Source organism: Pogoniulus pusillus, chromosome 32, assembly GCF_015220805.1.
Source record: "Pogoniulus pusillus isolate bPogPus1 chromosome 32, bPogPus1.pri, whole genome shotgun sequence".
Taxonomy (NCBI): Eukaryota; Metazoa; Chordata; class Aves; order Piciformes; family Lybiidae; genus Pogoniulus; species Pogoniulus pusillus.
Window position 1 is genome coordinate 15,637,675 of NC_087295.1, and position 27,506 is coordinate 15,665,180.

At 50.1% G+C, this 27,506-nt stretch overlaps 1 protein-coding gene across 1 annotated transcript; it reads left to right on the plus strand.

The window, feature by feature from the left end:
- Positions 1-25,380, plus strand: CMTM7 (CKLF like MARVEL transmembrane domain containing 7). Its single transcript, XM_064169587.1, has 5 exons — positions 1-206; positions 18,283-18,456; positions 21,171-21,269; positions 23,464-23,545; positions 24,557-25,380. Exons 1-5 carry the CDS (start codon positions 45-47, stop codon positions 24,568-24,570), a joined length of 531 nt encoding a protein of 176 aa, XP_064025657.1. The 5' UTR covers positions 1-44; the 3' UTR covers positions 24,571-25,380.
- The last annotated feature ends 2,126 nt before the right edge of the window (positions 25,381-27,506 follow it).

Consider the following 27,506-nt stretch of genomic DNA (forward strand, 5'->3'; position numbering starts at 1 on the left):
CCTCTGCCGCGGCGGCGGCGGCGCGGGGAGTGCGGGCAGGAGCCATGTCGCACGGGGCGCGAGTGATCCGCACGGGGGTGAGCAGCGCAGGGCCTGCGGGACCGCCGGCCCACACCGCCGCCTCCCCCGCGGCGGACTCGGACGCGCGGCTGGTGGACGGTTCTTATTTCCGCTCCTGCGGCGGCATGCTGAAGGTGGCCCAGATGGTAAGGGGCCAGCGGGCGAGGCGGGGGCGGCTGCTGGGACCCTCGGTTCTGCTGGGCGCTCCCCGCGGCGAGGGGTCCGGAGAGCGCCGTCGCCGGGCGCGGGAGTCGCAGCTCGGAGCGGCCGTGGCCGCTGCGGTCCCGCTGCTCAGCTCGCGGGGAGCAGCAGAGGTCTCCGCGCCTCTGGCCGGGCGAGGCGCCCGGGGCCGTCGGAAGCCTCCTCTGCCTTGTGAGGCAGTAGCACAAGCTTCCAGCCCGACGGGCGACTGCGAGCCGCGGCTAAGGCTGCTCGCTTCGCCTTCTGCCTGGTCTTACCTTGATCAGTGCTAACTCCTCCTTGCCATTAACGACGATGGTCACGCTGATGGAAAGGCAGGTCGTGCCCCAGGGGGACACCTCATTCCTTAGCACAGAGCCAAGTGCCAGCACCAGCAGCGGGCGGGTAGGGGTGGGCACCGCAGCTGAGACTGCTCGTCTGGTCTGCTCTGTGCCTTGGAGACCTCCAGCAGGGCCATACTGACCTGGGGAGGCCTCTGGGAGATGTGTGACGGAAAAACAGAAAGTGTGGAGAAATGGAGAGCAGAGAACTGCTGGTGCCGAATGAAGCCTTCGCTTGGCTGAGCACGGGAAGCCCTGCGCCGTCCGGATGCAGATAGGATCGGCAGGTCTTTATCTGAAACCGGTTCTTTACGCTGAACCTAGAAACATTCCCGCGTTCGTGTTAGTGTGCCTTACCAAGAAAACCACCATGCCGACAGGACAGGGGTAAGGTCTTTTGTATCAGACATAGCTCATGCTAGGTTGCATGCTGGGACTCTGAACAGCTGTGATTATGAAGGGGGATTATAACTCTCTTCGATTCTTCCTCGAGTCTTTTTGCCAAGAAGTAGACGATATGAGAGAGAGCAAGAAATGCTCCAGCACTTACTCCGATGTTAAGGACTGTTCGCAGTGCTTGCAGACTAAAAAGAAACTTGATTGTATATGCATGAAATAATCTAATAGATGACAACAATATGCTATGGAAAGATAAGAAGGAGGCAGAAGATAAAGTGACAGCTGGTCTGTAAGATTGGTCATAGCACAAGGACTGAAAGTCAGCAGTGAAGGGACTGTGTGGCAATACAGAATCATAGAGTGGGTTGGGTTGGAAGGGACCTCCAGGCTCATCCAGTTACTGATTTGTTGCTAAAGTCTGAATGTTTGCAGTGCTTTCTCTTCGAATTCTGGGTGCTGAGATGTCAAGCAGAGTGAAATTAGGAAGCAAACAAACTGTTATCCTTGCTTATGTGCCTGCATTGGCTTTGAAAAGGTAATGCAATTTAGCACTGAGCTCTGCCTTTCTGGTGCTTAGGGAACTGCCTAAACACTTTGAAAATGAAAGGGAAGGGAAAAGACAGTCCTGTGACTTGTGCACTTTGCTTGGCAGTAAGACAGTTTGAAAACTGGTTTTCGTGCATGAGGGTTACTAATGTTAGTGGGGGCTTCACTTGCAGAATCTATTCTGAGCTGGCACTCTGATTTTACCTGGAAGTTGAGAAGAATCTTCACCATCTAACGCCCACACCAGTGGTGATTAATGCAGCTTTTGGTCTTTTTGGTCTATTTTTTCTTTCTACTTTCTCTTTTGTCTTTATTTTTCCTTTGTATTTGCAATTTAGCCAAGATTAGTGGGGATAGATGCAGGATCCCCTAGTGGCCGCCGTGCCCAGCAGTGAGTGTGTGTGTGTCTGTGTGCACAATATACTTACACCAGAGAAGCTAAATAACTTCAGTTTTAGCTAGCTTGGCAAAAGTGACACATGTGTACTGGTTTATAGGAAGCATGTATGTGGTCTGTGCCTGTGCTACTGCTGCCATGTGTCATTGTAAGACTTTTTAGGAACCTGTGTTAGGTGTGTGAGTTCACAGGCTCACAGGATGTCAGGGGTTGGAAGGGACCCAGAGAGATCATCCAGTCCAACCCCCCTGCCAGAGCAGGACCACACAATGTAGCTCAGGTCACACAGGAACACATCCAGACAGGCCTGGAAAGGCTCCAGAGAAGGAGACTCCACAACCTCTCTGGGCAGCCTGTGCCAGGGCTCTGGGACCCTTACATTAAAAGAAGTTCCTCCTTGTATTGAACTGTAACCTCCTGTGCTGCAGCTTCCATCCGTTGCTCCTTGTCCTATGCCAGGGAGCAGTGAGCAGAGCCTGTCCCCTCCCTCCTGACCCCCAGCCCTCAGATGTTTATAAACATTGATTAAATCCCCTCTCGGTCTTCTCTTCTCCAGACTAAGCAGCCCCAGGTCCCTCAGCCTCTCCTCATCAGGCAGTGCTCCAGTCCCTTCAACATCCTGGTAGCCTTCCACTGAACCTTCTCCAGCAGATCCCTGTCCCTCTTCAACTGGGGAGCCCAGATCTGAAGGCAGTACTCTACCAGGGCAGAGTAGAGGGGGAGTTCTCAGCAAAGAGATTCTTGGAAGCAGTTTGAGGCATCTCGTGCTGTTAGAGACATCAGTGTGAATTTGTGCCCATAGTGCAATCAGAGCAGCCCAAGTGGCAGTGTTGGTAGACTGAACCAAACCTGGTTCATCTGAATTTCTTCTGGAGTCCCTCTTGTGCCATTCCTGGTTTTGCATCCTGGAGGATGACACAGGCAGTGTATTGGGCTGCTTTCCACACAGATCATGTTTGACTGTGGACCTTATGAAGGTATCCTATCATCTTAGCAGTTGACTGGTAGGAATTGTTCTGATCCTGTCACCTGTTCAAAAGTACTGCTGCAAAGATTTGAAGACAGAAAGGAGGCAAGAAGGTGTTGAGAGCTGACGTGTAGAGCCAGCACAGCACAGTGCGTGCTTCTGTAGGTCTCTGAGGCTTCTCTTAACTCTTCTTGGATTGTTTTTTGTTTCTGGGCTCTAACTTTGATCACAGCTCAAACTGAAGGTGATTGTTCTCACAACAACACTCTTCTCACCAAGCAATCAACAGTTCTGGCACAGTAAGCACAGCCTCAGAATACAAGGGGGTTTAAGCTAAAGCCAGTGCTGATTCCTTCTGCTCAATATGAGCTGGGAAAGAGCAGACTCACCAGTAAGAAAAGAAGACAATCAGAATTATCTTCCAAAGGCTGAAGGAAAAATATGCTAACAATTGCAAGGCAATGAAGAATAAACTTATAGGCTCTCAGGGAGTACCAGGACTGGGGGGAATGGAGTGAAACTGGAGATGGGTAGGTTCAGACTGGACATGAGGAGGAAGTTGTTGAGCATGAGAGTGGTGAGAGGCTGGAATGGGTTGCCCAGGAAGGTGTTTGAGGCCCCATCCCTGGAGGTGTTTTAGGCCAGGCTGGATGAGGCTCTGGCCAGCCTGATCTCAGGGAGGGTGTCCCTGCCTGTTGCAGGGGGTTGTGGTGCCTTCCAACCCTGGCTGATTCTGTGAAACTCCATTAAAAACTAATTCAACCACATTTTAACTTGTTAAAAATGCTGCAGCAATAGTTAAAGCTTTTCTGCTGAGTAATCTCTAAAGTGAGTCTTGACAGAAGCAGTTATGTACGTGACAAGTGAATGGCCAACAAGGCAGTTTGTAATTCTGAGTAGCTTGGAAGAGTGCTGAAACCTCTCTGGGTTATTAATATACTGGCACACAGGTCAATAATAGTGTTCAAGAGAATGTTTGAAGAGTGCTGAAACCTCTCTGGGTGTCACAGAGGGAGATTCTCAGCAGCTACGCTGGATTTGGAGGAGGGGAGAAATGAATTGGGGTGAGAGAATATTATATAAAAATAGAGATTTATTAAACTCAATATTCTGGACCCTGCCCCCCCCAACCACTGTATATGAATGTTAAATTGTTCTTTACACGGTTATGAAAACATTCTGGGATAAAATATGTACAGGAACTTACTAATTACTGGCAAACATTCAAACTATAAACAGAGAGAGGAGTTTTCCCCACGGCTCAATGCCCTTTGGGGTCTGTACAGTGTTTGCCCAGCAGAATGGGCTGAAAACTCTTTCTGCTCTACGGCAGAGGCAACAGATATTTACAGAGGTATTAAAGCTTCTACTCACAACTCTTAGTAATCAATAATCACCCTCTGGGCTATATCACAGCCTTTTGTAAGAGTCCAGACTTCAGGGGATCTCTGCCCGTGGACTCTGAGGCTGGAATCCTCCCGGCTTGAGGGGAAAGGATGAATCTTCCCAGCTTCTGGGGAAATGATGGGCTCTGACCTTTTCTCCTGGCGAGGGATGCACTCTCTGCCTTGGTGCTGCTGGCTGCTTCTGGAGGCTGTGCCCAGGGATTCTGAGCTGGCAGGGTCTCAGGTATAGCAGGAGAATATCCTGCTGTCTCTGGCACAGTTGTCATGGCTTCAGGCTGTGTGTGTGCAGAAATCCAGAGTCTGCTTCCTGCTTATCTCAGCGGCAGTGGCGCTTACCAGGCACTGATAGGCAGCAGGCATGCAGGTGTGCGGCTGCTGGGAGTCTGAGCTCCATAGGTAAAGGCAGTGCAGGATCTGGTCCTGATAACACAGTGGTGTGCAGATGTGCACAGCTGGCTGGAGACTATAGGCTCCTCATAAATATATATGTATAGGCAGGCTTAGGTAAGCTTTGCAAGTAAGATACACAGGCAGGTGAGCTGCGGATAGGTCAGAGCATGAGGTCTGAGCCGCTGAGCATCGGAGCTATGCAATGGCATCTGAGTGCGGGGGTCTGAGCGGCTGAGCGCTGCAAGTGAGGGTCAGAGCGGCTGAGCATCCAAGCTGCGCAGGGGTCTGAGCTCTTTGTTTACCTGTGCACCCCTATTTATTGACTGTGGGCCAAGATTGATGGTCCCTTGGCCACTAGAATGACCAATCAGGTTGGCAGTCAGCCAAACCTTACCATAATAGGCATAAGGCACTTGCCTGGACCATCCCAAATATGGGGATCACATGGGCTTACCCCAGGGAGACACGAGCTGGGTGTGTGGGGCTTACACAACCTGTTTACAACCAGGGGTCCTGGCAGAAAAACATGTCCAGGCATGCATAGGCATAAATAAGCCTCTTTTCGGGCCCTCCATGCCACTGGGTTAATAATATACTAACACTCAGTTGGATAATAATATTCAAGAGAATATTAATGCATCTAGTACTGAAAGCTAGGAAATGCTAGTGGTTGGGTTGCTGGAGCCACAGCCTTTGAACGTGTTGGGTGATATCTGATGAATTTATTGGGGACCAAATTAAGGAGTTAGATTGTGAAAATAAAGCAAAATCTGCTGGTGGAGGAAAATGATTTCTAATCAAAACCACTGGTACAGGAACTTCACAAAAGTGAATGGTACTCAGAATTGTCTGACAGATAGTTCATCTTCTAAATCTTCTAACTTCATCTTAGAACCGTAGAATCAGACAGGTTGGAAGAGAGCTCCAAGCTCAGCCAGTCCAACCTAGCACCCAGCCCTGTCCAGTCAACCAGCCAATGGCACTAAGTGCCCCAGCCAGGCTTTGCTTCAACACCTCCAGGCACAGCGACTCCACCACCTCCCTGGGCAGCCCATTCCAATGCCAATCACTCTCTCTGCCAACAACTTCCTCCTAACATCCAGCCTAGACCTGCCCTGGCACAACTTGAGACTGTGTCCCCTTGTTCTGTTGCTGCTTGCCTGGCAGCAGAGCCCAACCCCACCTGGCTACAACCTCCCTTCAGGTAGCTGCAGACAGCAATGAGCTCTGCCCTGAGCCTCCTCTGCTGCAGGCTGCACACCCCCAGCTCCCTTGGCCTCTCCTCACAGAGAGGCCTTGTTGAATGCCATGAGGTTGGCCTGGGCACACCTCTGCAGCCTGTCCAGGTCCCTCTGGATGGATCCCTGCCCTCTGGCAAGTGGACTGTGCCACACAGCTTGGTGCCATCTGCAGACTTGCTGAGGGTGCACTGATTCCTCTGTCCATGCCACTGACAGAGCTGTTACAGAGCAGTGGTGCCAGCAAACTGCGTTCTGTGTCTGTGAACCAAGGAGTGCTTGATGGTCGGGTGACAAAATCTTTCTTGATGAGATGAAACTTGACAAGCAGCAGCAGTGGAAGGGTTTTTCCTTTCTGTCTCACCTCCACGCAGCCACTCTCAGTTGCAGTGCTGCAGCTGTTCACAGTCAGGCCTTCTTTCAGCTCTCCTTTGGTTTTCTCTTCTTTCAGATGAGTTTTTAGAGAACAGTGCAGCCACAGAAACTGGTGTCAGCAAGAGCCAATGCCTAGCATATGGGAGCAGGAACTGCATGAACCACAAGTAGTTCCTTCTGTGTGCTGCAAACCACAGGCAGAGAATGTAGTCCTTTTTCTCTTGGGCAAGGGAACATTTTGTACCACCTCTGCCAATGTCTAGCTCGTTAAGCAAAAAAGGAACCAGTAATTCTTCTGGTGTTGAAATTGCTCTAGAAGGCTACAAAATCAGCACTGGTAAAAAGGCAGTTCTAGTCGTTGTTAAACACTGGGGAAATTCCTTTTTAATTGCCCTGGTGCCCTTCTTCTCGATCTCATCCCTGCCAGCCTGTATTAGCAGCAAGGGGTAATAATCAGAGGGCTGGATTAGGTTTGGGAGTCTCCTGGCGATGTCCCTAACCTGGGCACCAGGAAGGGAGCAGACCTCACTGTGGGATGGGTTGAGACAACAAATGGGTCCCTCAGTGCCCCTCAAGACTGAGTCCCCAACAACTATGACCCTTCTCTTTTTCTTGGTTTTTGTGGAGCTGGTCACCACAGTTGGTGGGGACTGCTCCACCCTAGGCATCATCCCAGCTGGATGCTCCTCAGCTCTCCCATCCTCCCTGCCCTCTGCATGCAGCGCCTCATACTTGTTGTGCAAGGGCAATGGAAGAGGAGGAGAGGGCCGGGGTGGATTTCCCTTGCTGCCTCTGACAGGGATCTGTACCCATCCCTCCCTGTTTCCAGGGGCAGTTCCCTTAGCTGAGGCGATCTGCAGGGCCTGCTCCCACAGATCCAGCTCCCTTTCATTCTCCCTTATTGACCTGAGCCTGGATACTTCATCCTTCAGCTCAGCCACTTCATCTTTCAGTTCTGCCACCAAGGTGAGGAGCAAGTTCACCTGCTCACACCTGGCACAATTGTTCTCCCCTTCTCCCTCTATAGCAAGTGAGAGGCTCAGCACTCCCTGCAGCCAGTAGCCTGGACCCCTGTGTGTTGGTGGGTCAAGTCTGTCTGGGTGCTCACTGCGTGGCAGTGAGTGCCTGCATTGCTCTTTGTGCAGAGTTGGCTGAACAGGGGTTAGCAAACACCTTTTCTGAAACACCAAAAACGGGAAATGGAGCCTAGAAATTTACCACATCACCTGAGAGCTGTGAGCATGCTTGAAGGAGCATAGCGAAGCACTGGCAGTGGTTTCCTGGCACATTTGTTTCACAGGAAGCCAGATTTGCAAATGCCATTTAGAAACCCGAAGCAGGAGTCCAGGGATAATGAAATGTGGTGAAAAGTGTCTGCTCTTCCTTCTCTGTGACTTTAAGATGTGCAAGTGCATATCTTCCTCTCTTCATTTTCTTTGAAGAGGAATGTTCCTGGGAACGTTCTCTTGCGCTCCAGCGAAACAGAAGGCAGGGCTCTGCTTCTTTCCAACTGTGGTTTCCATCTGCTCAGAGCCCATAAGTGATAAAAAGCATCTTTGCCAGCATCCTTCCCTGGGTTCCAGGGATGTAGATTCTGATACAATCTGTTTGGTCTCACTGTAGGCCTACAGCAACCTGCTCTAGGGGGAGATGCCCATGCAGGGGGTTGGAAGTGGATGTTCTTTGAGGTCCCTTCCAACCTAAACCATTCCATGATTCTATGACTGTAAGCCAGTAAAGCTGTTGCCATACCTCACTGAGGGCAGTATACCTTGCCACAAGGATCTGTTAGGTACCTGCTGTACATTACCAGGGTGATGGAGCATTGTCCCCCAAAGCCAGACAGTGTTTTCTTACTATGAGTTAGTGTTTCCTCTGCTCTTCTCCCTGGGGAGTCCTTGCGAGGTATTCACCCAGTACTGCAACTATCTCCTTCATGTCATGTGCACTGTGGCCTTGTCCTCCTATTCTGTGGTGAGATGTAAAGTACACAGCAACCAGAAATTGCTGCTTTCTGGACATAGAAACTGAACTGTAAAACTGCTGTGGTATCCCTTCACCCACCTGTGAGCCTCCTTCTTTTTGTCTTGGCTGTGATGGTTTGGGTGTTCCCTGCCCCCCTCCCCCTCCCCCCCCACTTAAGAAAATCACCCAGACCAGACTCAGCCAAGCTAGGAGTTAAGGAATGAAGCTTTATACTCACAGCTCAGCACAAGATACAAGCAGAGAGTTACAACAGTTACAGCTACAGACAGACATAGACAAGGTAAAGGTAACCCAGAAACACAACAGCCCTGCCAGAAACCAGAGTGCCCAGGAGGGGCTCCCAACCACCCTGCCACCTTCTTTCCACCCCTCTGCCTCATCCCAGAGTTTGCCTTACATGCAAGGTGAGTTTGGAGGGTCAGCCAGGGGGGTTAGGAGGCAGAAGGATTAGTCACACAGACAGCAGGTTAGAGAGAGAGGTGCATACAGGCAGAGCCAGAGAGCAACTCTGTTATCTATGTTTGTGTTCTTGTTTTTATCCATCTCAGCAAGCCTATGAGTGCAGCAGACATCAGCACTGTTTCCATTTCACAGCCTAGCACCTCATTCCTCTCACTAAAATGTTCCATCTAGGCTTAAACTAGCACAGTTAACTCAGGCTCTTAAAGTGTCATCACAGCTGCAACATCTCAGTGCACTGCAGTGCTGGTAATCTGATGAACATACAGCATGCATTTGCTCACTCAGATCTCACTGGCATCTTGCAGAATTATGTGGTGTTGGCAGCTGTGATAGTTTGGGAGTTCCCTGCCCCCCTGCTCTTATGAAATCACCCAGACTAGACTCAGCCAGCTGGAAAGTTAAGGAATGAAGCTTTATATTCACAGCTCAGCACAAGATACAAGCAGGGTGACAAAGCTGGTGAGGGGCCTGGAACACAAACCCTATGAGGAGAGGCTGAGGGAGCCTACAGAAGAGGAGGCTCAGGGCAGAGCTCATTGCTGTCTACAACTACCTGAAGGGAGGCTGTAGCCAGGTGGGTTTGGTCTCTTCTCCCAGACACCACCATTAGAACAAGGGGACACAGTCTCAAGTTGTGCCAGGGCAGGTCTAGGCTGGATGTTAGGAGGAAGCTGTTGTCAGAGAGAGTGATTGGCATTGGAATGGGCTGCCCAGGGAGGTGGTGGAGTGGCTGTGCCTGGAGGTGTTGAAGCCAAGCCTGGCTGGGGCACTTAGTGCCATGGTCTGGTTGATTGGCCAGGGCTGGGTGCTAGGTTGGGCTGGGTGAGCTTGGAGCTCTCTTTCACCTGGCTGATTCTATGATTCTATGAATGAAATGCCAAGTACAGATGTGTCTGACTGGTCAAAGCTAAGTGCCTGTGGCTTTCAGACACAAAGCAGATTTGGCTACTGTTCTTGCAACTGCAGCTGCAATGCTTGTGGCATGCTCTCCTATTCACAGCGTCCCTTAAAGTGGAAATGTGACAAAGATGACGTTGAGAAGCTCCTTCAAGGGGACTTTTCTTAGAGTCTTTTTGTTGGTTCGTTGGGGGTTGATTTTTTGTAATACCATTGCTGAGTTCAAGAAAGAAGTACTAAGTGCTGAGAGGGAAGTATGCTGTCAATCCCAGGTGGGCAGCAGCAGCTGCAGAACTACAGGATTGTTTAGCATACTCTTCTGCAAGTCTGGAATCATGCTCTTGGAAGGCCACTTTGAGAGCCCTCTTACTGTCTGGGAAAAGCAGAGTCCTTAGCTGCTGTTTGTCACATGCTGGCTAATTGAGCCTTTAGCAGACCGCTTGAGTGAAGCTTCCCAGCAGACACAGCAGTGCTATCCCAGTGTGTTCCTGAAGCCTGCCAGTCTCCAGGCAGTTACTGAAAGCTGTCAGCAGTGACTGCTGCTGGGGAATCTTTATCTGCTCTCATTTTCCCCCTCACTCACATTCATCAGCCTGAACTTCTCTGGCATCTTGCCGAGCTCAAGTGTTTGCCTGTTGTTTTGTGTGCTGAGCCCCAGCCACGTTGTGATGGTGCTGACTGCTCTGGAAATTGTCATGAGGTTAACCCTTTGGGGAACTCTGACTTGGTTTTTCCTCATAAAAATGATAATGTGCTAGCAGAGCTAAGAACATGGACTTCAGGGAGGTAAACAAGCCCTCTTCTGATTCAAGGAGACCTTGCTCACGGCTCTGTGTGATGGATTATGTGAAGTTAATAACCTGTATTCATTTTGATCTCCAGTTCATAACTATGAAAAGTTTATTCACATGATTAAATCTCTGCAGAAAACTTACTCACAAGGTTCAAAATGCAGGGGTTGGAAGTTTACACACACAGGGAACAGCAAAACTAGAGCATTTATTTCTTCAAGTGGCAAACATTACACTGGAAGAGAAGCTTCTCGTGGTTCACTCTACTGCTTAGCCACTAGACACAGGATGCTCCTTTCTGCTTATGGCAGAAGGCAATGAGTGAATTACAAGAGGCATTAAGTATTTACTCACAAGATACTATCAGACAGTACCCAAAGCACATGGAGGGGCTGCTGTTGGTAGTCTCAAAGCCATTAGAGGCTTTGGAGTTTCCCAGGCTCTTTTCTCAGAAGCTGGGAGTCTGTAGCACAGTCTCTGACCTGGTTCCTCCTGACTCAGCAGAAGCCTTGCAGAGGGGCAGGCAGGGTGCGATGCCAGGTTCAGTCTTGGCTTAATGTCACACTGGCTGTGCAGGCAGATTGCATGCAGGCATTTAGAGCCTGTTCCTGGTAAGCTCAAGGCAGTGGAGTTCCCAGGCAGTTCAGGATGCAGTGAGGCAGCAGCAGCAGCACTGTGCTACCTGCTCATCCCTTTTTATCAATACAGCCTGAGACTAATGGACCTTTGGGCATAGATTTGCCAATCAGAATGGCACTTTGCCAAGCTTGACCACATTAGGTGAAGTCAGGGCTTTTGTTTTCCTTTCCTGTGGTTGCTTCCCCCAGCACAGGAGGAGGGGGAGCAGGGGAACTTGTCTGGACAAGCCAGAGTCCTTAGACTCAGTGACCCCAGGTTCTTTGTCCTCTTTCCTGCAATTACTTCTCCCCACAGCAGAAGGAGGGAGAGCAGAATACCAGATCTGGGCAAGCCAGGACATGGATAAGCCTATTTCTGACCTATCAGGCCTACCACAACACTGTTGCCATGGCTAACAAAGCCTTTGCTGTCAGAGACAGATGCAGACTTTTTAACACTGTTCAGATGTTCTGCTCTGTGTGGCTGCCAGCTGTCGGTGTGGTATGCTCTCAGGCAGGGAGGGGTACAGCAGGTGTTAACTGAAGATTTGACTCAGTCAAGCAAGAAATGCCTCAGACAGTGAGAGCAGGTTGTGTTGTGAGCAACATCTGTAAGGCCAAGTGCTGAACAGGTTGCTCCATGGGGATTAGCAGGCATGGGCACTGGAGCTTCAGCGTGGGTCAGAGGTGTTCTTTACCTCAGTGACCACGTCCCAGAGCATCACTTTGCACATGCTTCTTGCCTTCTGTGCCTTGAGTTGCAGATTCCTGCACGAGGCACCCGTTTGGTGCTGGAGCTGCTGTTTAAGTTGGGAGCAGCTGTATGCTGTGAGAGATGTATGGGCTGTCCAGGTGCGGGGGCCGTGCACTCGGTACGGATGAGCACTGCCCACCCTGGGCTTCAGGCAGATGCCACTCTGAGCCAGGCTTGGCTGCTCAGCCAGTGTGGGCTCCTCCTCTGTGGTCGTGCTGCCATGCATGGCTGGTGAATACACGTTCAGGCAGTCATGAACTTTATCTGCAAGAGCTCGATGGCTCACAGGTAAGAGCTAAGCTGTTTCTGCATTGCGTGTTCCAGACAATAGGTGGCTTTAGTGACTAGCTGAAGGGCAAGCAGCACAAACAGCCCACAAAATGTATCTGAACATGGTTCAAAGCAGTGCCTCCAGAGCTACCTTGCTCCTACAAGGACCTCTTCTTGCCATCCAGCTACCAAGAAGTATGGCAGGTGAAGTGGCCAATCTCCTGCCCTAAGGAGGGCTCCGTCTCCAGACCCAGAGTTGATGACCTCTGTTACTGCTTTTGTAGCAATGAAGTCAAAGGACAAAGGTCTCCATACCAAACATTTACATCCTTCAGGTGTCTTTGTACCTCTGTGAGCATGCATATTCCTATACCTCATTGTTGGATTCCTTTCTGCCATCCAAAGCCACTTTTCCACCAATCTTTAACACCTCAAGGCTCTTATTTTACATTCTACCAAACTCACTTCTGTTGGCTTGCACTTCCCTTCTCCTCCTGGTCCTTTTCTGTCTTTTGTCTCAGGAAAAGCTTGTGTGTTGAGACAGTCTTTCAGTGTTTACAAAACCTACCACAGTGTGGACTGTCTTCTCCTGTCATTTGTCTGACTCCTTTGCCTGCCAGACTTGAGAGAACAGTTCAGGTGGCTGTCCAGGAGGATGTAGCTGTTGGAAGTGCTTGCCTTGCAGAAGAGAGCAGTGACAGTCCAGCTGGCTGTGCAGTTTCTGAATCTGCAGAGATTTGGTTATGTTAATCCACACTTTATTAATCTCTACAAGGCTGGGGAGGGGCCTGGAGCACAGCCCTGTGAGGAGAGGCTGAGGGAGCTGGGGGTGTGCAGCCTGCAGCAGAGGAGGCTCAGGGCAGAGCTCATTGCTGTCTACGACTACCTGCAGGGAGGCTGTAGCCAGGTGGGGTTGGGCTCTGCTGCCAGGCAAGCAGCAACACGAGGGGACACAGTCTCAAGCTGTGCCAGGGCAGGTCTAGGCTGGATGTTAGGAGGAAGTTGTTGTCAGAGAGAGTGATTGGCATTGGAATGGGCTGCCCAGGGAGGTGGTGGAGTCTTTGTGGCTGGAGGTGTTGAAGCCAAGCCTGGATGAGGCACTTAGTGCCATGGTCTGGTTGATTGGCCAGGGCTGGGTGCTAGGTTGGGCTGGCTGAGCTTGGAGCTCTCTTCCAGCCTGCTTGATTCTATGGTTCTACGATTTTTGGCTGCTATCAGCAGATCCTCTGCCATTTACTACACAACACTGGAGAGTCAAGTGTCTAACAAAGTTTTTTGACTTCCTATAATCTTCTGAGTTGTGGCACAGAGACTCTCCTTACCGTGCAAAACACATGGTCTTGTATGGTGGAGTGAATTACAGCAGCAGCCACATGTGTGCATGCTGTTTGCAGCAATCAGGCAGCGTTATTCTAAGTGGGCACCTGGCATGGTAATGTGGAACACCCAATAAACAGCACTGCCAGTTCCTTACCTGGGAGGAGACCAAGAGCACAAGCTGAGCCAGCGATTGTATCTATGCAAATGCAGATGAAACCAGTTATAGATGATGTGTCACTGCTCTTAGTTGAAATAGCAACCTACAGAGATCTTTTGGCTTTGTCCAGCCTAGTGCCTTCACTCACTGCAGCTCTCTAGAAAGACATAAGCACCTCTTTGAGAGTCAGGTGGAAAGCAGCTGCATTTCCCAGAGATAACACCGTGCTAGGGCATTTGCTGGAAACAGAATTCTCTTCCTGTCTTTTGCAGGTCTGTGATGCCAACAGTCAGATGTGCCACTAATGCTGTTTTGCAATGACATTCCTCTGGTCTGGGAATTGTTTGTGATTTCACTACAGCACTTGTGCAATGTTACTCAAATTTCACTTGCATTGCTGCAGCATTTTGAGTGTTGTGTTTGTGTGCGTAGAATCAGCCAGGCTGGAAGAGAGCTCCAAGCTCAGGCAGCCCAACCTAGCACCCAGCCCTGGCCAACCAACCAGACCATGGCACTCAGTGCCCCAGCCAGGCTTGGCTGCAACACCTCTAGAGACAGTGCCTCCACCACCTCCCTGGGCAGCCCATTCCAATGCCAATCACTCTCTCTGGCAACAACTTACTCCTCACATCCAGCCTGAACCTGCCCTGGCACAACTTGAGACTGTGTCCCCTTGCTCTGTTGCTGCTTGCCTGGCAGCAGAGCCCAACCCCACCTGGCTACAGCCTCCCTGCAGGTAGCTGCAGACAGCAATGAGCTCTGCCCTGAGCCTCCTGAGCTGCAGGCTGCACACCCCCAGCTCCCTCAGCCTCTCCTCACAGGGCTGTGCTCCAGGCCCCTCCCCAGCCTTGCTGCCCTTCTCTGGACACCTTCCAGCACCTCAGCATCTCTCTTGAATAGCTGACAATGCTTCAGCAGTTAAACCATTCTAAGTGAATGTCGATGTTAAAAACCAAACCTGTGGGTATTGAATTGGGGAGAACAGAGTCAGGATTGTGAGGCTGCTGTTGGTAACAAAGTTGTGCTGGCATTTTTTATTAATTGACTGTTGAGAATCAAGAGTATCATATAAGTGTAGCATATTCTCTGCCTTATAGCTGTAAACTTCAGCTGCTACACAGGATTGCCTGGTGCCTTTCAGCCTTGCAGTGCGGTGCAGTGGTGGGGCAGGCAGCTGCAGGGATGCAGGCAGGGAACTGGTTAGGCTGCCAGTGGTGGGACTGAAGTGTTGCAATGCTGCAGTCAGTCATGGGCAGGGCTTCATCGTGTCCAGTCCTTCTGAGGAACTGCCTTTTGAATGATCAGAGCTGACACCTTGTGACCACAGTATCATACAGATGGCAGTTCTGTGACTACCCCACAGCCTTGGCCACCACTGGGGACTGTGCCTGAGTGGGAAGCAAACTCCTATGAACAGAGAGAGAATCCCACTGGCTTGTACTTAGACCCTCCTCTTATCTGAGTCATAGAGGGTCTGAGTAAGATCATTTTGCCTTTTCTTTCTCTCCCACCGTTTTTGCCTTCCAAAGATAGCCTGTGATGGTGGTGCACAGGATAAGGCACTTCCAGCAGGCCAGGCACCCTCTTTATTTCAGCAAAGCAGACAGATGAGAAGGAGATCTGCCAAGCTGCTGAGAGATTCCTGTGCAACCAAAGGCTGTGCTTGACAGAGCTATGCCCTCAAAGGCAGCTAATTCATCTGTCATTAGTGAAGTTTTAAATGGGCTGGGGTGCTTGTTAGTTTGTTTAGTGGCTTTGGGTTTTTGGTGGTTTGTGGGGGTTTTGTGTATTTTTGTGGGGTGTTTTGTTGTTGTTTGGTTTTTTTGGCTGTTGCAGCTCACATCTCCAAGACCAGCCTGGAAAAAGCAAGTCTAGGTTACAGCAGCAGACAATGTTGTTGCTTAAATTAGTTAAACCAGTCTTGCATGAACTACATTTGTAACCTGGGCTTTGGCCTTTGCTCATCCTTCTTTTTTTGGAAGCTGCAAACAACAATTGCTTGGTTGCATCTGGAAATGTGAGCTCAGTAATATATGGGTGTTGCTTCACTGCATAGAGGTGTTACACTTGGAAACGTAGAGCTTGTGACATTTCTTTGGGGCATGGTTATCCTGACTGGCTCATGTAGGAGTGGAAAATTCCACTTACTGCCTTGGCTGGTGTCACAAGCTGGAAACTTTGACCTTTTTTTTGTTCAGTTGGTTGGATTTTTTTGCTCAGACACCAAAGAAGCATTTAGCTCTTATTACAAAGTGGTTTTTCAAAGGCTGTGATAAAGCTGGGTATGCATCCGTGCTGTCCCTTGCTTCAGATAGGAAGGCAGAGAGTTTCTGTGCTATTGCTTGCCCTGGAACTAGGTAGGTTGTAAGAGAGTGGAAATCAACCAGTTTGTATTCATTTAAAGATAGCTCTCTGCATTCTCTCCTTTTTAGATTGGAGAGGAAGGGTGTTAAAAGCAGCACAAAGGCTCATCAGTGGAGTGGAGGAGCTCTCCTCTCAGTGCTTAGTTTCCGGGGTGGGGTGGGGTGAGGTTTCTATCTTGCAGAGGGTTAAACCGTCAGAGCAGGGTAGAAAGGAAAAGCATTTTCAGGTATTGCCAAGTCCCCACTGGGGACTGCTAAAGCAGAGCTGCTGCCTACAGGCTTTGCGCAGGATTAGTGCTGTGGTGAATCCTGCCCCCTGCCCTTTTTCCTCTGAGTGCTGCTGACTTTCAGGTGGCTGATTGCAAAGGAGTGGAGAGGATCGGTAGGACACATTATAAGAGGGAGTTATGGTGCATATGCATCTATAGAGAGAGGTTTGGATAAGAGAGAACAAGAGATATAAAGGAGAACAGATAAGGAGTGTAATGTAGGGGATACTGGATCCAGTTTTGGGCTCCCCAGTTCAGGAGAGACAGTGCTCTGGGACCCTTCCAGGAAAGAAGTTCCCCCTTGTGTTGAGCTGGAACCTCCTGTGCTGCAGCTTCCATCCATTGCTGCTTGTCCTATCCCAGGGAGCAGTGAGCAGAGCCTGTCCCCTCCCTCCTGACCCCCAGCCCTCAGATGTTTATAAACATTGATCAAATCCCCTCTCAGTCTTCTCTTCTCCAGACTAAGCAGCCCCAGGCCCCTCAGCCTCTCCTCATCAGCCATGCCCTCCAGTCCCCTCATCATCCTCATAGCCCTCCACTGGACTCTCTCCAGCAGATCCCTGTCCCTCTTCAACTGGGGAGCCCAAAACTGAAGGCAGGATTCAAGATGAGGTCTCACCAGGGCAGACTAGAGGGGCAGGAGAACCTCCCTTGATCTGCTGGACACACTCTGCTTAATGCACCCCAGGATCCCATTGGCCTTCTTGGCCACCAGGGCACATTGCTGTGCCATGGATGTTCTCCCCCAGCACTCCCAGGTCCCTCTCCCCAGGGCTGCTCTCCAGCAGTCACCTCCCAGCCTGTCCTGCTGCAGTTTGTTATTCCTCCCCAGGTGCAGGACTCTGCACTTGTCCTTGTTGAGCCTCATTTGGTTCCTCTGTGCCCAGCTCTGTCTGTCCAGGTCTCTCTGGATGGCCTCACAGCCTGCAGCTGTCTCAGCCAAGCCTCCCAGTTTGGTGTCCTCAGCAAACTTGCTGAGCAGACTCTGTCTGTCTGTGCCCTCATCAATGTCATTGATGAAGATGTTGAACAGGGCTGGACCCAGCACTGATCCTTGGGGGACTCCACTGGTTACAGCTCTGCCGCTGGACCTGGCACCACTGATCCATCTGGATCAATGTGTGACAGTACTATGAGATAAGAGTGATAGTGTTGCTCTACAGCTGAGTACCTTGGGGCAGTTTTGCCTCTTACCAGCATCATTTCCTCCCTGTATTTTAGCTGGCACATCTTAATTCTGCATAGGAAATCATTCTCCATAGGTAAAGTTGCACAGTGCTTTCAGCCTCTTGATTCAGTGTGTGATCTTGGGATTTGCAAACCCCGTGTCCAGTTCGTTTCTGCAGTGAAGTCTTTTAATGTCTTTCTTTGCTCAGCTGCAGCAGCTAGAAGTCAGGGACAAGGAGCAGACCACCTGCAGTGGTCAGCCAGACAGCCCCAGTCAGCAGGCAAACCCCCAGCCAGGCTCTCAGTCGCTCCCCTCTCCTGCAGGATGGGGGGGAAGAGGAGAAAGGCAGGAAGGCTCCTGGATTAAGAGGATCACAGTTCTGTAAGGAGAGCAAAAGCTGCACATGCAAGCCAAGGAGCAAGAGGAATTAGTTCGTTACTGTCCATCAGCAGGCAGGTCTTAGCCACTTCCTGGAGAGCAAGAGCTTAGCATGTGTGCTGGGGCAGACTGGCTCCGACAGTCCCATGCCTGTGCTGGGGGCTCCAGAACTGCACCGTCAGCGAGTCCATGAGGTTTAGATGCTTCAGTCACTGGTGCAGCTGCAGGCATTCAGTGCTCCTGCTCTATTTGAGACCTCTTCTGTTGGACACAGACACTTCTGTCAGCTGGACTCTTCAGGCTAAAACGCTACTGCCCTTCTAGCAACTGACTCTTTTCTCACTCCTAATGCTTGTTTTACCTTACCTAACAGCAAATTTCAGAGCCTTAGTGCCATGATCCTTATTTACTCCTCCATTTTGTTGGGAGCATCTAAACTGCATTAGATGTTTGCCTTCTGCTCCTGAACGCTGCTTTGCTGTGTTCTAATTCACCTCCACAGCCCTCTGAGCACTCCTGTAAAAATCTTTAATGTGCCTTTTGTCTTTCAGATCTCACTGCTGATTGGATTCATCTGTATCAACAGTTCTGCATGGACAGATTACAGTGCATATAGCTACTTCCAGATTGTCACCATGTGTGACTTGGTTATGATTTTATTCTTCTACATCATCCACACCTTCAGAATCTACAGGAAGCTCACTTGCGTTAGCTGGCCACTTGCGGTAAGCCCCCGAGCTGCTCTGGGTTCCTTGCTCCTTCTATAGGTCGATGCCATGGTCTCTCAGTCCATTTTCTTGTGCTGTCTCACAGTGAGAGGGAGTCTTTCATGTAGTTTGCCCTGTGCACAAACCCTTGTGTTGCTTTTGCTATTCATATTTGGCTCAGCAGAAGCTGTAAGTGTAAATTTGGGTCTGCTCCTGCTCTGCTTTGCACAGTTACAAATCCAGATGTGCTGCGGGGAAGGCAATAGTGTTGTTCTGAAACAGTGGAAAAGGAGCTACTGATTATCCAACTTCAGCAGATGGCTCCTAGCTCAGGTCATTTTTAGCAGTTAAGGGATTGCTGCAGTACCAAATGGTAGCAATGGAATTCGTGTGCTGCATCCTGCTCTGAAATAAAGCCTGTGAGTGCTATTTCAGTCCAATGTGTCTCTTTCTGGTATGGTTTTAGGTAACTTAAACAAGAGTGGGAACTAGAGGCCTCAGCCTGATTGCCATAGCCTTGCTATTTGTAGGACATCCTGCAGGATGTTTCTGCCTCGTTCCCATGTTTCCCCTGCACATCCATCTTTCAGATTCTAGCAGAGAGCTAACAAGCAGCACAGAAAGTGCAAGACCTGAACTTCCTCAGTATCTTTGGGTCAGGTCAGCTAACAAAAGAGTCCTGCATGCTAGTGTGAGGTGATGGATTTTAATAACTCCTGAGCACATATCTCCCTTACACATAGTTAGGACCACAGTTGTGTGTGGTTGTGTTAGTTTCACAGAGGAAGGACCAAAGGGATGAGGAAAGCCAACTGGAGAGAGAGAGAGATTTGGAAAGCCAAGAAGCAGTTGGGTGGTGTTTAATGGAGCTGTGTAAGTAGCTCGCAGATATAAGATAATGGTTTGTCCACCCACTTCTAACCAGAGAGAAAAACTAACTTGTCTTTCTCTTTTTATCTGCATGATGTGGTTAGTCTTGTACCTCTTTTGGTTTTTATTCCTTTCCAAATGTGTACCACCACTGCCTGTCTCCAGGAAGCACTGCTTTATCTAGAGACAACACAGGTGCAGGGACTGAAAGCAGCTCATGCATGCGAGTTTGGCAGAGCAGCCTTGCTATGTGCGTTGCTCTAACAGGACTGTGCTGTTCTGACCTCTGCATTGGCTGCTTTTGAGTTTTCTTGCTGTGTATTTAATAACTCCCAAATGCTGCACAGTCACTGGGGAGTTTAAATCACCACAGTTTGTGGCTGCTCAGCTTCAGATGGCTTTATGGGATGTGATGCTCGACCGTTGCTGGTTTTTCACAACCAACCTCCATTTCAGTCAGATGTTTAAGTGCCTTCAGAACAGAGTAAGAAGACTTGTAAGAGAACTTGGGAAACTACAAGTAGTGCTTGGCTGAGTTTCCTGGCAGGATCTCTACATTGCAGGCAGGGGTGTGGTTTGCAGTCGGTAAAGTTGCAGTGGCTGGAGAGGCTGTTCAGCACTGAGGCTTTTTAAAGCTGGGAAATACTTCTCTCCCAGTCCTTCATCTCATTCAGGCTTTGATGATTCTTTTGCCCCTTTGCCCACGCCTCAGTTCCCTCTAAATTAGTGCCTTGTGTGCACTGCTTTGATTGGTGTCACGGAGGAGACCATAGCATGCCCAATTTGCCTGCTGCATCACTGGTTAGCCAGACAAGCCTCCTAAATATTCTAGCAAAGGCAAGGGTTGAGAACCTCATTACCTGAAACAGGGTTACCAGTTGAGGAAAGTAACCTGCATTCTCAGAGCTTACTCCATGGCAGAGGTCCTCAGTTGTCTGTAACACCTGACCAGAGGGAAACTGTGATATAGTAGGAGAACCTACTTCTCTTCTGGGATTTCCTTGGACAACTTCTTTCAGGCACTAAATTGCCTCTCCTTTGTACATGGCATTTGCTTATCTCATACTGGTAGTGCAGGGCAGGCTGAGGAAGCAGATACCCTCCTGCACACCCACCACACCAAACAAACAGCCCCTGGTCAGCTCACAGACACACAGATTAGTTGCCATGAGCTTTGTGAGGATTCAAAACCTAAATCCACAGGTGTCTCCTGCTTGCGGCAAGGTAAAGTCGACTCCTGCACTGGCACTCATCACACTGGAGAAGAGCTTAAAGGAGGTTTCTAAGGAGTCTCTCAGAAGATGCCAGGACAGGACAGCTGGAGCTACCCTCACACACTGGGGAGCCTGGGTGATGCTTATGAGTGTCTGTAGCTGTGCCTTTTGGGGCTTCCCTCTGTTTCCAGTCCTGGTTGGTGTAAATCTTTAGTAAATCCAGCGGCACTGTTTACTTTCTAAGTTGATCAGAAGTAGGAGCCTTTGGGTTCACACTGATTTCTCACCAAAATGCCTTTTGCTGCCATTTTCTGCTGCCATTTCATATAGGCCAGAGAAATAAGCCCTCAAGGCTGCTTCCTTCCTCCAGAATTGCCTCTTTGAGACGACACTTGATGCAATAAAGGCAAGTGTTTCACCCTCAGTAGTGTGCTGGGCTGAGATGAAAGGACTGCATCCATAGCCAGCAAGTACCTCTCTTCCCAGTGGCATTAGCAGCCCCCAGATTGGCTCTCTCTCCTTTTTTGAAGAGCAAGTTGGGTCTGGTGCATAATCTGCTCATGAAGAAGCCTGGCTTTATTCTGAGGCATATCCTAGTGCTTTCCTGATAGGTTTCCTTTCTCATGCAGGCTGTGCTTGTCTTTACAGGAGTTTCTTCACTATTTAATTGGTACAGTTCTGCTCCTCATTGCTTCGATCGTGGCAGCGTCCAGGAGCTACAACTTCAGCGGGCTCGTGGCCGGAGCGGTACGACTGCCTTCGTTTGCTTAACACCTTGGGAACTGCAGTGCTGATTAAGTAGGCCACTGCAAACCTGTTACTTGTAATTTGGTTTTCTTACCAACGTGCCTTGCTTGTGCCTTGGTTGGGTGAGCTGCTTTCTGGCTCCCCGCAGCGGATGCTCTGCAACAATGCCAACAGCGGCGTTTTGTCGTGAGACACCAGACTCACCACTGCAGTGAGTATGGGTCCTGGCAGAGCACTAAGTACAGAGCCTCCTGCTTTAACTTACAGGAAGTAATGTGTTGGGGGGGAGAAGTAAAAATGGGTCAGTTTTGACGAAAGGCTGTGTGATGGTTTGGGAGTTACCCCCCCCCACACACACACTCTTATGAAATCACCCAGACCAGACTCAGCCAGATGGAAAGTTAAGGAATGAAGCTTCATATTCACAGCTCAGCACAAGATACAAGCAGAGAGTTACAACAGTTACAGCTACAGACAGAGATAGACAAGGTAAAGGTAACACAGAAACACAACAGCCCTGCCAGAAACCAGAGTGCCCAGGAGGGGCTCCCAACCACCCTTCCACCTCCTTTCCACCCCTCTGCCTTATCCCAGACTTTGCCTTATGTGCAAGCAGGTCAAAGGATCGGCAAGGAGGGTTAGAAAGCAGAAGAATTAGTTACACAGAAGCAGGTCAGGGAGAAAAGTACAGGTACCAGCTGTGACAGAGACCCACTCTGTCCTATCTATGTTTGTGTTCTTGCTTTTATACATCTCAGCAAGCCTGTGAGTGAAGCAGACATCAGCAGTGTTTCCTTTTCACTCTACTAGACTCACTAGACTATAATCTAGTTCTTCTCACTAAAATATCAGTCTCAAACTAGCACAGGCTGTCTCAACTGCTAGGAACTACCTAAAGGCTTTGACCACAGGTCTCAGCTTTTGCTGCCCCCTGCTCCTGACCAGAGCCCTGTTCAAAATAATTTCTCCTGAGCTAAAGCTCATAGGGTCTTCAGCTGTCTTAATGGAAGATACTCTCTGCCTCTTTTGGCTGGAGTGCCTTACAGAGCATGACTTCTGAGTGTGGACCACGGTGGTTTTACAGTAGCAGGACCTGAAATACTTCTCCTCCAGAATAAAGAATTACTTTCAGAGGCTTGGTCCTGGTGATGCAAGCAGACTAGGAAGAGTTACCTGATGTTTTTATTTGGCAGATAGCTTGGAAAGACTTGTTTGAATGGGCTGCCCGGGGAGGTGGTGGAGTCGCCGTCCCTGGAGCTGTTCAAGGCAGGACTGGACGTGGCACTTGGTGCCATGGTCTGGCCTTGAGCTCTGTGGTAAAGGGTTGGACTTGATGATCTGTGAGGTCTCTTCCAACCTTGGTGATACTGGGATACTGTGAATGGGGCAGGAAAATGCAGTAGTCAGATGTGTTAGGGAAAGACTTCTCTTTGTTGCAGACTCCAAGTGGGAAGTCAGGCAGGTGAGACTGTGCTGCTGTCCAGCTTGTTCTCCACCCTCCTATATGACTCTCATTCTACCTTTCAGTCATGGTATTGACAGGACATAAACTGCTGATTTGAGGCTAACTGGAATATTTTAATGAGAAAAAATAGATGCTAGGCTGTGAAAAGGAAACAGTGCTGATGTCTGCTGCACTCACAGGCTTGTGAGATGGATAAGAACAAGAACACAAATATAGATAAGGCAGAGTCTGTCTGTCTGTGTTTGTGTTTCTCCCTGGACTGCTTCTGTGTAACTAATCCTTCTGCTTCTAACCCCCCTTGCTAAACTTCCAACCTCACCTTGCACGTAAGGCAGACTCTGGGATAAGGCAGAGGGGTGGGAAGAAGGTGGAAGGGTGGTTGGGAGCCCCTCCTGGGCACTCTGGTTTCTGGCAGGGCTGTTGTGTTTCTGTGCTACCTTTACCTTGTCTATGTCTGTCTGTAGCTGTAACTGTTGTAACTCTCTGCTTGTCTCTTGTGCTGAGCTGTGAATATAAAGCTTCACTCCTTAACTTTCCATCTGGCTGAGTCTAGTCTGGGTGATTTCATAAGAGTGGGGGGGCAGGGAACTCCCAAACCATCACCTATACTATGGGAACATTTCTTTTTAGCATCTTGGCAAAATGGAGTAAAATAAATCACTTTTTGGCACCTGTTAGCAACATAAAACATGTAGCTGTATTTGTGGTCTTCTTTGTTTTCTCATCCAGACCTTTGGGTTCCTAGCTACAATCCTTTGCATTTTAAGCATATGGTCATCCTACAAGGTTTCCTGTGTCACGCAGTCAACAAGTAAGTATCCTGCTTACTAACTGCCAGAATGCATTCCCAAAGTAACAGTTGTATTTTCTGCCACAGAGCTGTGTCTACCTGAAAGGATTTATTCATGCCCTCTTCTTTGTTACTCAGAATTACTCACAAAGCAATGATCTGCTTTTCCTGTCAATGCAGATCATCCAGCCCAACCCCCTGCCAGAGCAGGAACATAACAATCCAGCTCAGGTCACACAGGAACACATCCAGACAGGCCTTGAAAGTCTCCAGGGAATGAGACTTCACAGCCTCTCTGGGCAGCCTGTGCCAGTGCTCTGGGACCCTTACAGGAAAGAAGTTCCCCCTTGTGTGTGAGCTGGAACCTTCTGTGCTGCAGCTTCCATCCGTTGCTCCCTGTGCTATCCCAGGGAGCAGTGAGCAGAGCCTGTCCCCCCCTCCTTGCAGCCCTCAGATGTTTATAAACATTGATTAAATCCCCTCTCAGTCTTCTCTTCTCCAGACTAAGCAGCCCCAGGTCCCTCAGCCTCTCCCCATAAGCCATGCCCTCCAGTCCCCTCATCATCCTCATAGCCCTCCACTGGACCCTCTCCAGCAGATCCCTGTCCCTCTGCAACTGGGGAGCCCAAAACTGAAGGCAGTACTCAAGATGAGGTCTCACCAGGGCAGAGTAGAGGGGAGGAGAACCTTCCTGGATCTGCTGGACACACTCTGCTTAATGCACCCCAGGATCCCATTGGCCTTCTTGGCCACAAGGGCACATTGCTGTGCCATGGATGCTCTCCCCCAGCACTGCCAGGTCCCTCTCCACAGGGGCAGTGGAGTGATGGTCCCTCTCCATTACAGCTTCTGGCAGCTCTTAATAACTACCAGAGCAAAATAACTTTGCTTCTACCAAATAGTGAATGTGTCAGAGCTCTCCCTCCTCCCTTGCCAGCCTCATCTACCAAAAGAAAGCTTCCTGTGTGTTCCTTAACCAAGCAGATGAATTTGTTTGTGGCAGTGCAAGTGACTCTGTCTTCCTTTCCAAAGGTGCATCTGTGTGACTCCTTAGTCTCTGCAAGACACCTGCCTCCCCAGACAGGATGCCAAAGAGGAGAGGCTGCTGCTGAGGAGAGAGCATGGGTATTTTGTGACAGCCTCAACAGCTGGTGGCTTTTGAAGACCTGCTCCAATGCCTATGCAAAACAATGCTCTGAGCCAAAGCTTCTTCGCTCCTCCCCCCTCCCCGCGCCCCCAGGAGAAGTTTTTTAAGGGAGAATTTGCTTCTTATGAGCTTTCCAGACAAAGACAACTTCTGTCTCAGCCTGGGCTGTGCTAGTTCCCAGCTATTTGCTGTAAGGGCGTTTAAAGCTAACCTGAAGAGTCCTTTAGTTCTCCTTTCAGAGGTGGAAAAATTGCTCCTGACTTCCTCGATCTGTTTGTAGGAAGGAAACCTGCGAATTCCTGCCTGATGTTTCACTGAAGGGAAGAACTGCTGCAAGCTGCTCTGTGCCTGGAAAAGCTGACTCAAGTCCTTTTTTTAGCTCCTTCTATCAGAACTGTGGACGTTTTCTAAGATGGGCTCAACTGGGCACCCAGAGTTACGAACTGCAGCTTGGAAGGCTCTCTGCAGACACTGCCTCCTAGCCCCAGCAGGACACGGTGGGGTTAGATTTCATTCTCTGTGCATTCCCACGGGGTTCTAACAACCAAAGACTGCTCCAACGCACTTCCCCCTGCCACAGAGAGTAAAGACACACCCGAGAACGTGTGTGTAATGCTTTGTGGGATCTTACTCTCTTCTCCTTTTCACAGGCATTCGTTTGTAAGATGTGTATGAGTAAAAAGCATGAGGAAGATGTGTCCTGCAGAAAGGCTCTGTGCGGTTCCTGCGCCTGGGGTCTGCCGTCTATGGCAAGCCCCTGCGAGTGCAACGTGTGCTTCGTGCCCTCCTCTGCCTCTGCTGGGCCCCGGAGCCTGCACAAGAAAACAGTTCAGTGCTGTTGACTTAGTTGGGGCAGTTAACGAGGCAGGGATTATAAATAACATGTAGTTTGTTCTATTTCATAGTAGTATCATAGTAGTATCCCAGTATCATCAGGGTTGGAAGAGACCTCACAGATCATCAAGTCCAACCCTTTACCACAGAGCTCAAGGCCAGACCATGGCACCAAGTGCCACGTCCAGTTCTGCCTTGAACAGCTCCAGGGACGGCGACTCCACCACCTCCCCGGGCAGCCCATTCCAGTGTCCAATGACTCTCTCAGGGAAGAACTTTCTCCTCACCTCCAGCCTAAATCTCCCCTGGCACAGCTTGAGGCTGTGTCCTCTCGTTCTGGTGCTGGCCACCTGAGAGAAGAGAGCAACCTCCTCCTGGCCACAACCTCCCCTCAGGTAGTTGTAGACAGCAATAAGGTCACCCCTGAGCCTCCTCTTCTCCAGGCTAACCAATCCCAGCTCCCTCAGCCTCTCCTCGTAGGGCTGTGCTCAAGGCCTCTCCCCAGCCTCGTTGCCCTTCTCTGGACACGCTCAAGCATCTCAATGTCCCTCCTAAACTGGGGGGCCCAGAACTGAACACAGCACTCAAGGTGTGGTCTAACCAGTGCAGAGTGCAGGGGCAGAATGACCTCCCTGCTCCTGCTGGCCACACCATTCCTGATGCAGGCCAGGATGCCACTGGCTCTCTTGGCCACCTGGGCACACTGCTGGCTCATGTTCAGGCAGGTATCAATCAGCACCCCCAGATCCCTCTCTGTCTGGCTGCTCTCCAGCCACTCCGACCCCAGCCTGTATCTCTGCATGGGGTTGTTGTGGCCAAAGTGCAGCACCCTGCACTTGGAGCTATTGAACCCCATCCCCTTGGACTCTGCCCATCTGTCCAGGCGGTCAAGGTCCTGCTGCAGAGCCCTTCTGCCTTCCAACTCAGTCACATCTGCCCCCAGCTTGGTGTCATCTGCAAGCCCTGCCCACAGCTCTGTACTAATGAGTTACATTTGGGTTCTAAGTCAGACAGGAGAATCGTCCCAAGGATGCCTCTGGGCAACTCATTCATTTAGGTGAATCAGAAGAACTGGAAAAAGTTTAGCCACAAAATGGCTTTGCCTCACAAATAGGCAGCCTGCAGCCCTAGGGCAAGTCTGTGCTACTCACCGCGGGGAAGAAGACGTTTCTAGATAGCCCCTGGCTCCTCTGTGGCAGTGTTGGAACTGCTCAGCCCTGAGAGGCTTCTAGATCTTCCCAGGGTGCTGGGAGAGAGACAGAGGATCTCTGACCTGATCCTGGTTCCTCTTGGCATGGAGGTTTGCAGCGCTGCAGGCAGCATCTCTTGCAGATGTGCAGAGAGCACCGTGGTGGTGGCACTTCTTGCCATGGCGTGAGGCACTTAATGACTTCTCCTGGGAAACTTGAGGCACTTAAGTTTCCAGGTAGTTCAAGCCCAAAACATCAGGGCTAAGCTGGTCTGAAGCACGAGGCAGAGCAGAACACAGTGTCCAAAAGCAGTGAGGCAGAGGCAGCTCCATGAGGCAGAGGCAGCAGCAGCCAAGCAGAGGCAGCAGAGCTGCTTGCAATGTAGCTCCATTTGCATTGTCTGCCTGAGTGCAAAGGCTCCTTTGGCCACAGAGACTCGCCAATCAGAATGGCTTTTGCCACACTGACTGTGTTGGGTGACCCCAGGGCTTGCTCACCCTTATTTGGGCAAGACACCAACAAGTACCTAAACACCTGTGGGTTGCTGTTTATCACTTTGGGAGGGGATAGAATGGCCCAAGCCTTTGCTTTCCCCCCTCAGCAGAAGGGTGGGGCAAGCCAGGACATCTCCGAGGCCCATTAGCCTGCCAGGACAGTTGTCCAAAGTGATATTGTCATGAAGTCAGGTTTAAATCTGAGGCTGAGAAAATGCCTTCTTGGCACCTTTGTCTTTCTTTCCTTTTCCAGCTCTCTGGTGAGCTGGGAATCCTCCACAGCAAAAAGGCAAGTGCAGAGCCCTCCTCCTTAACAC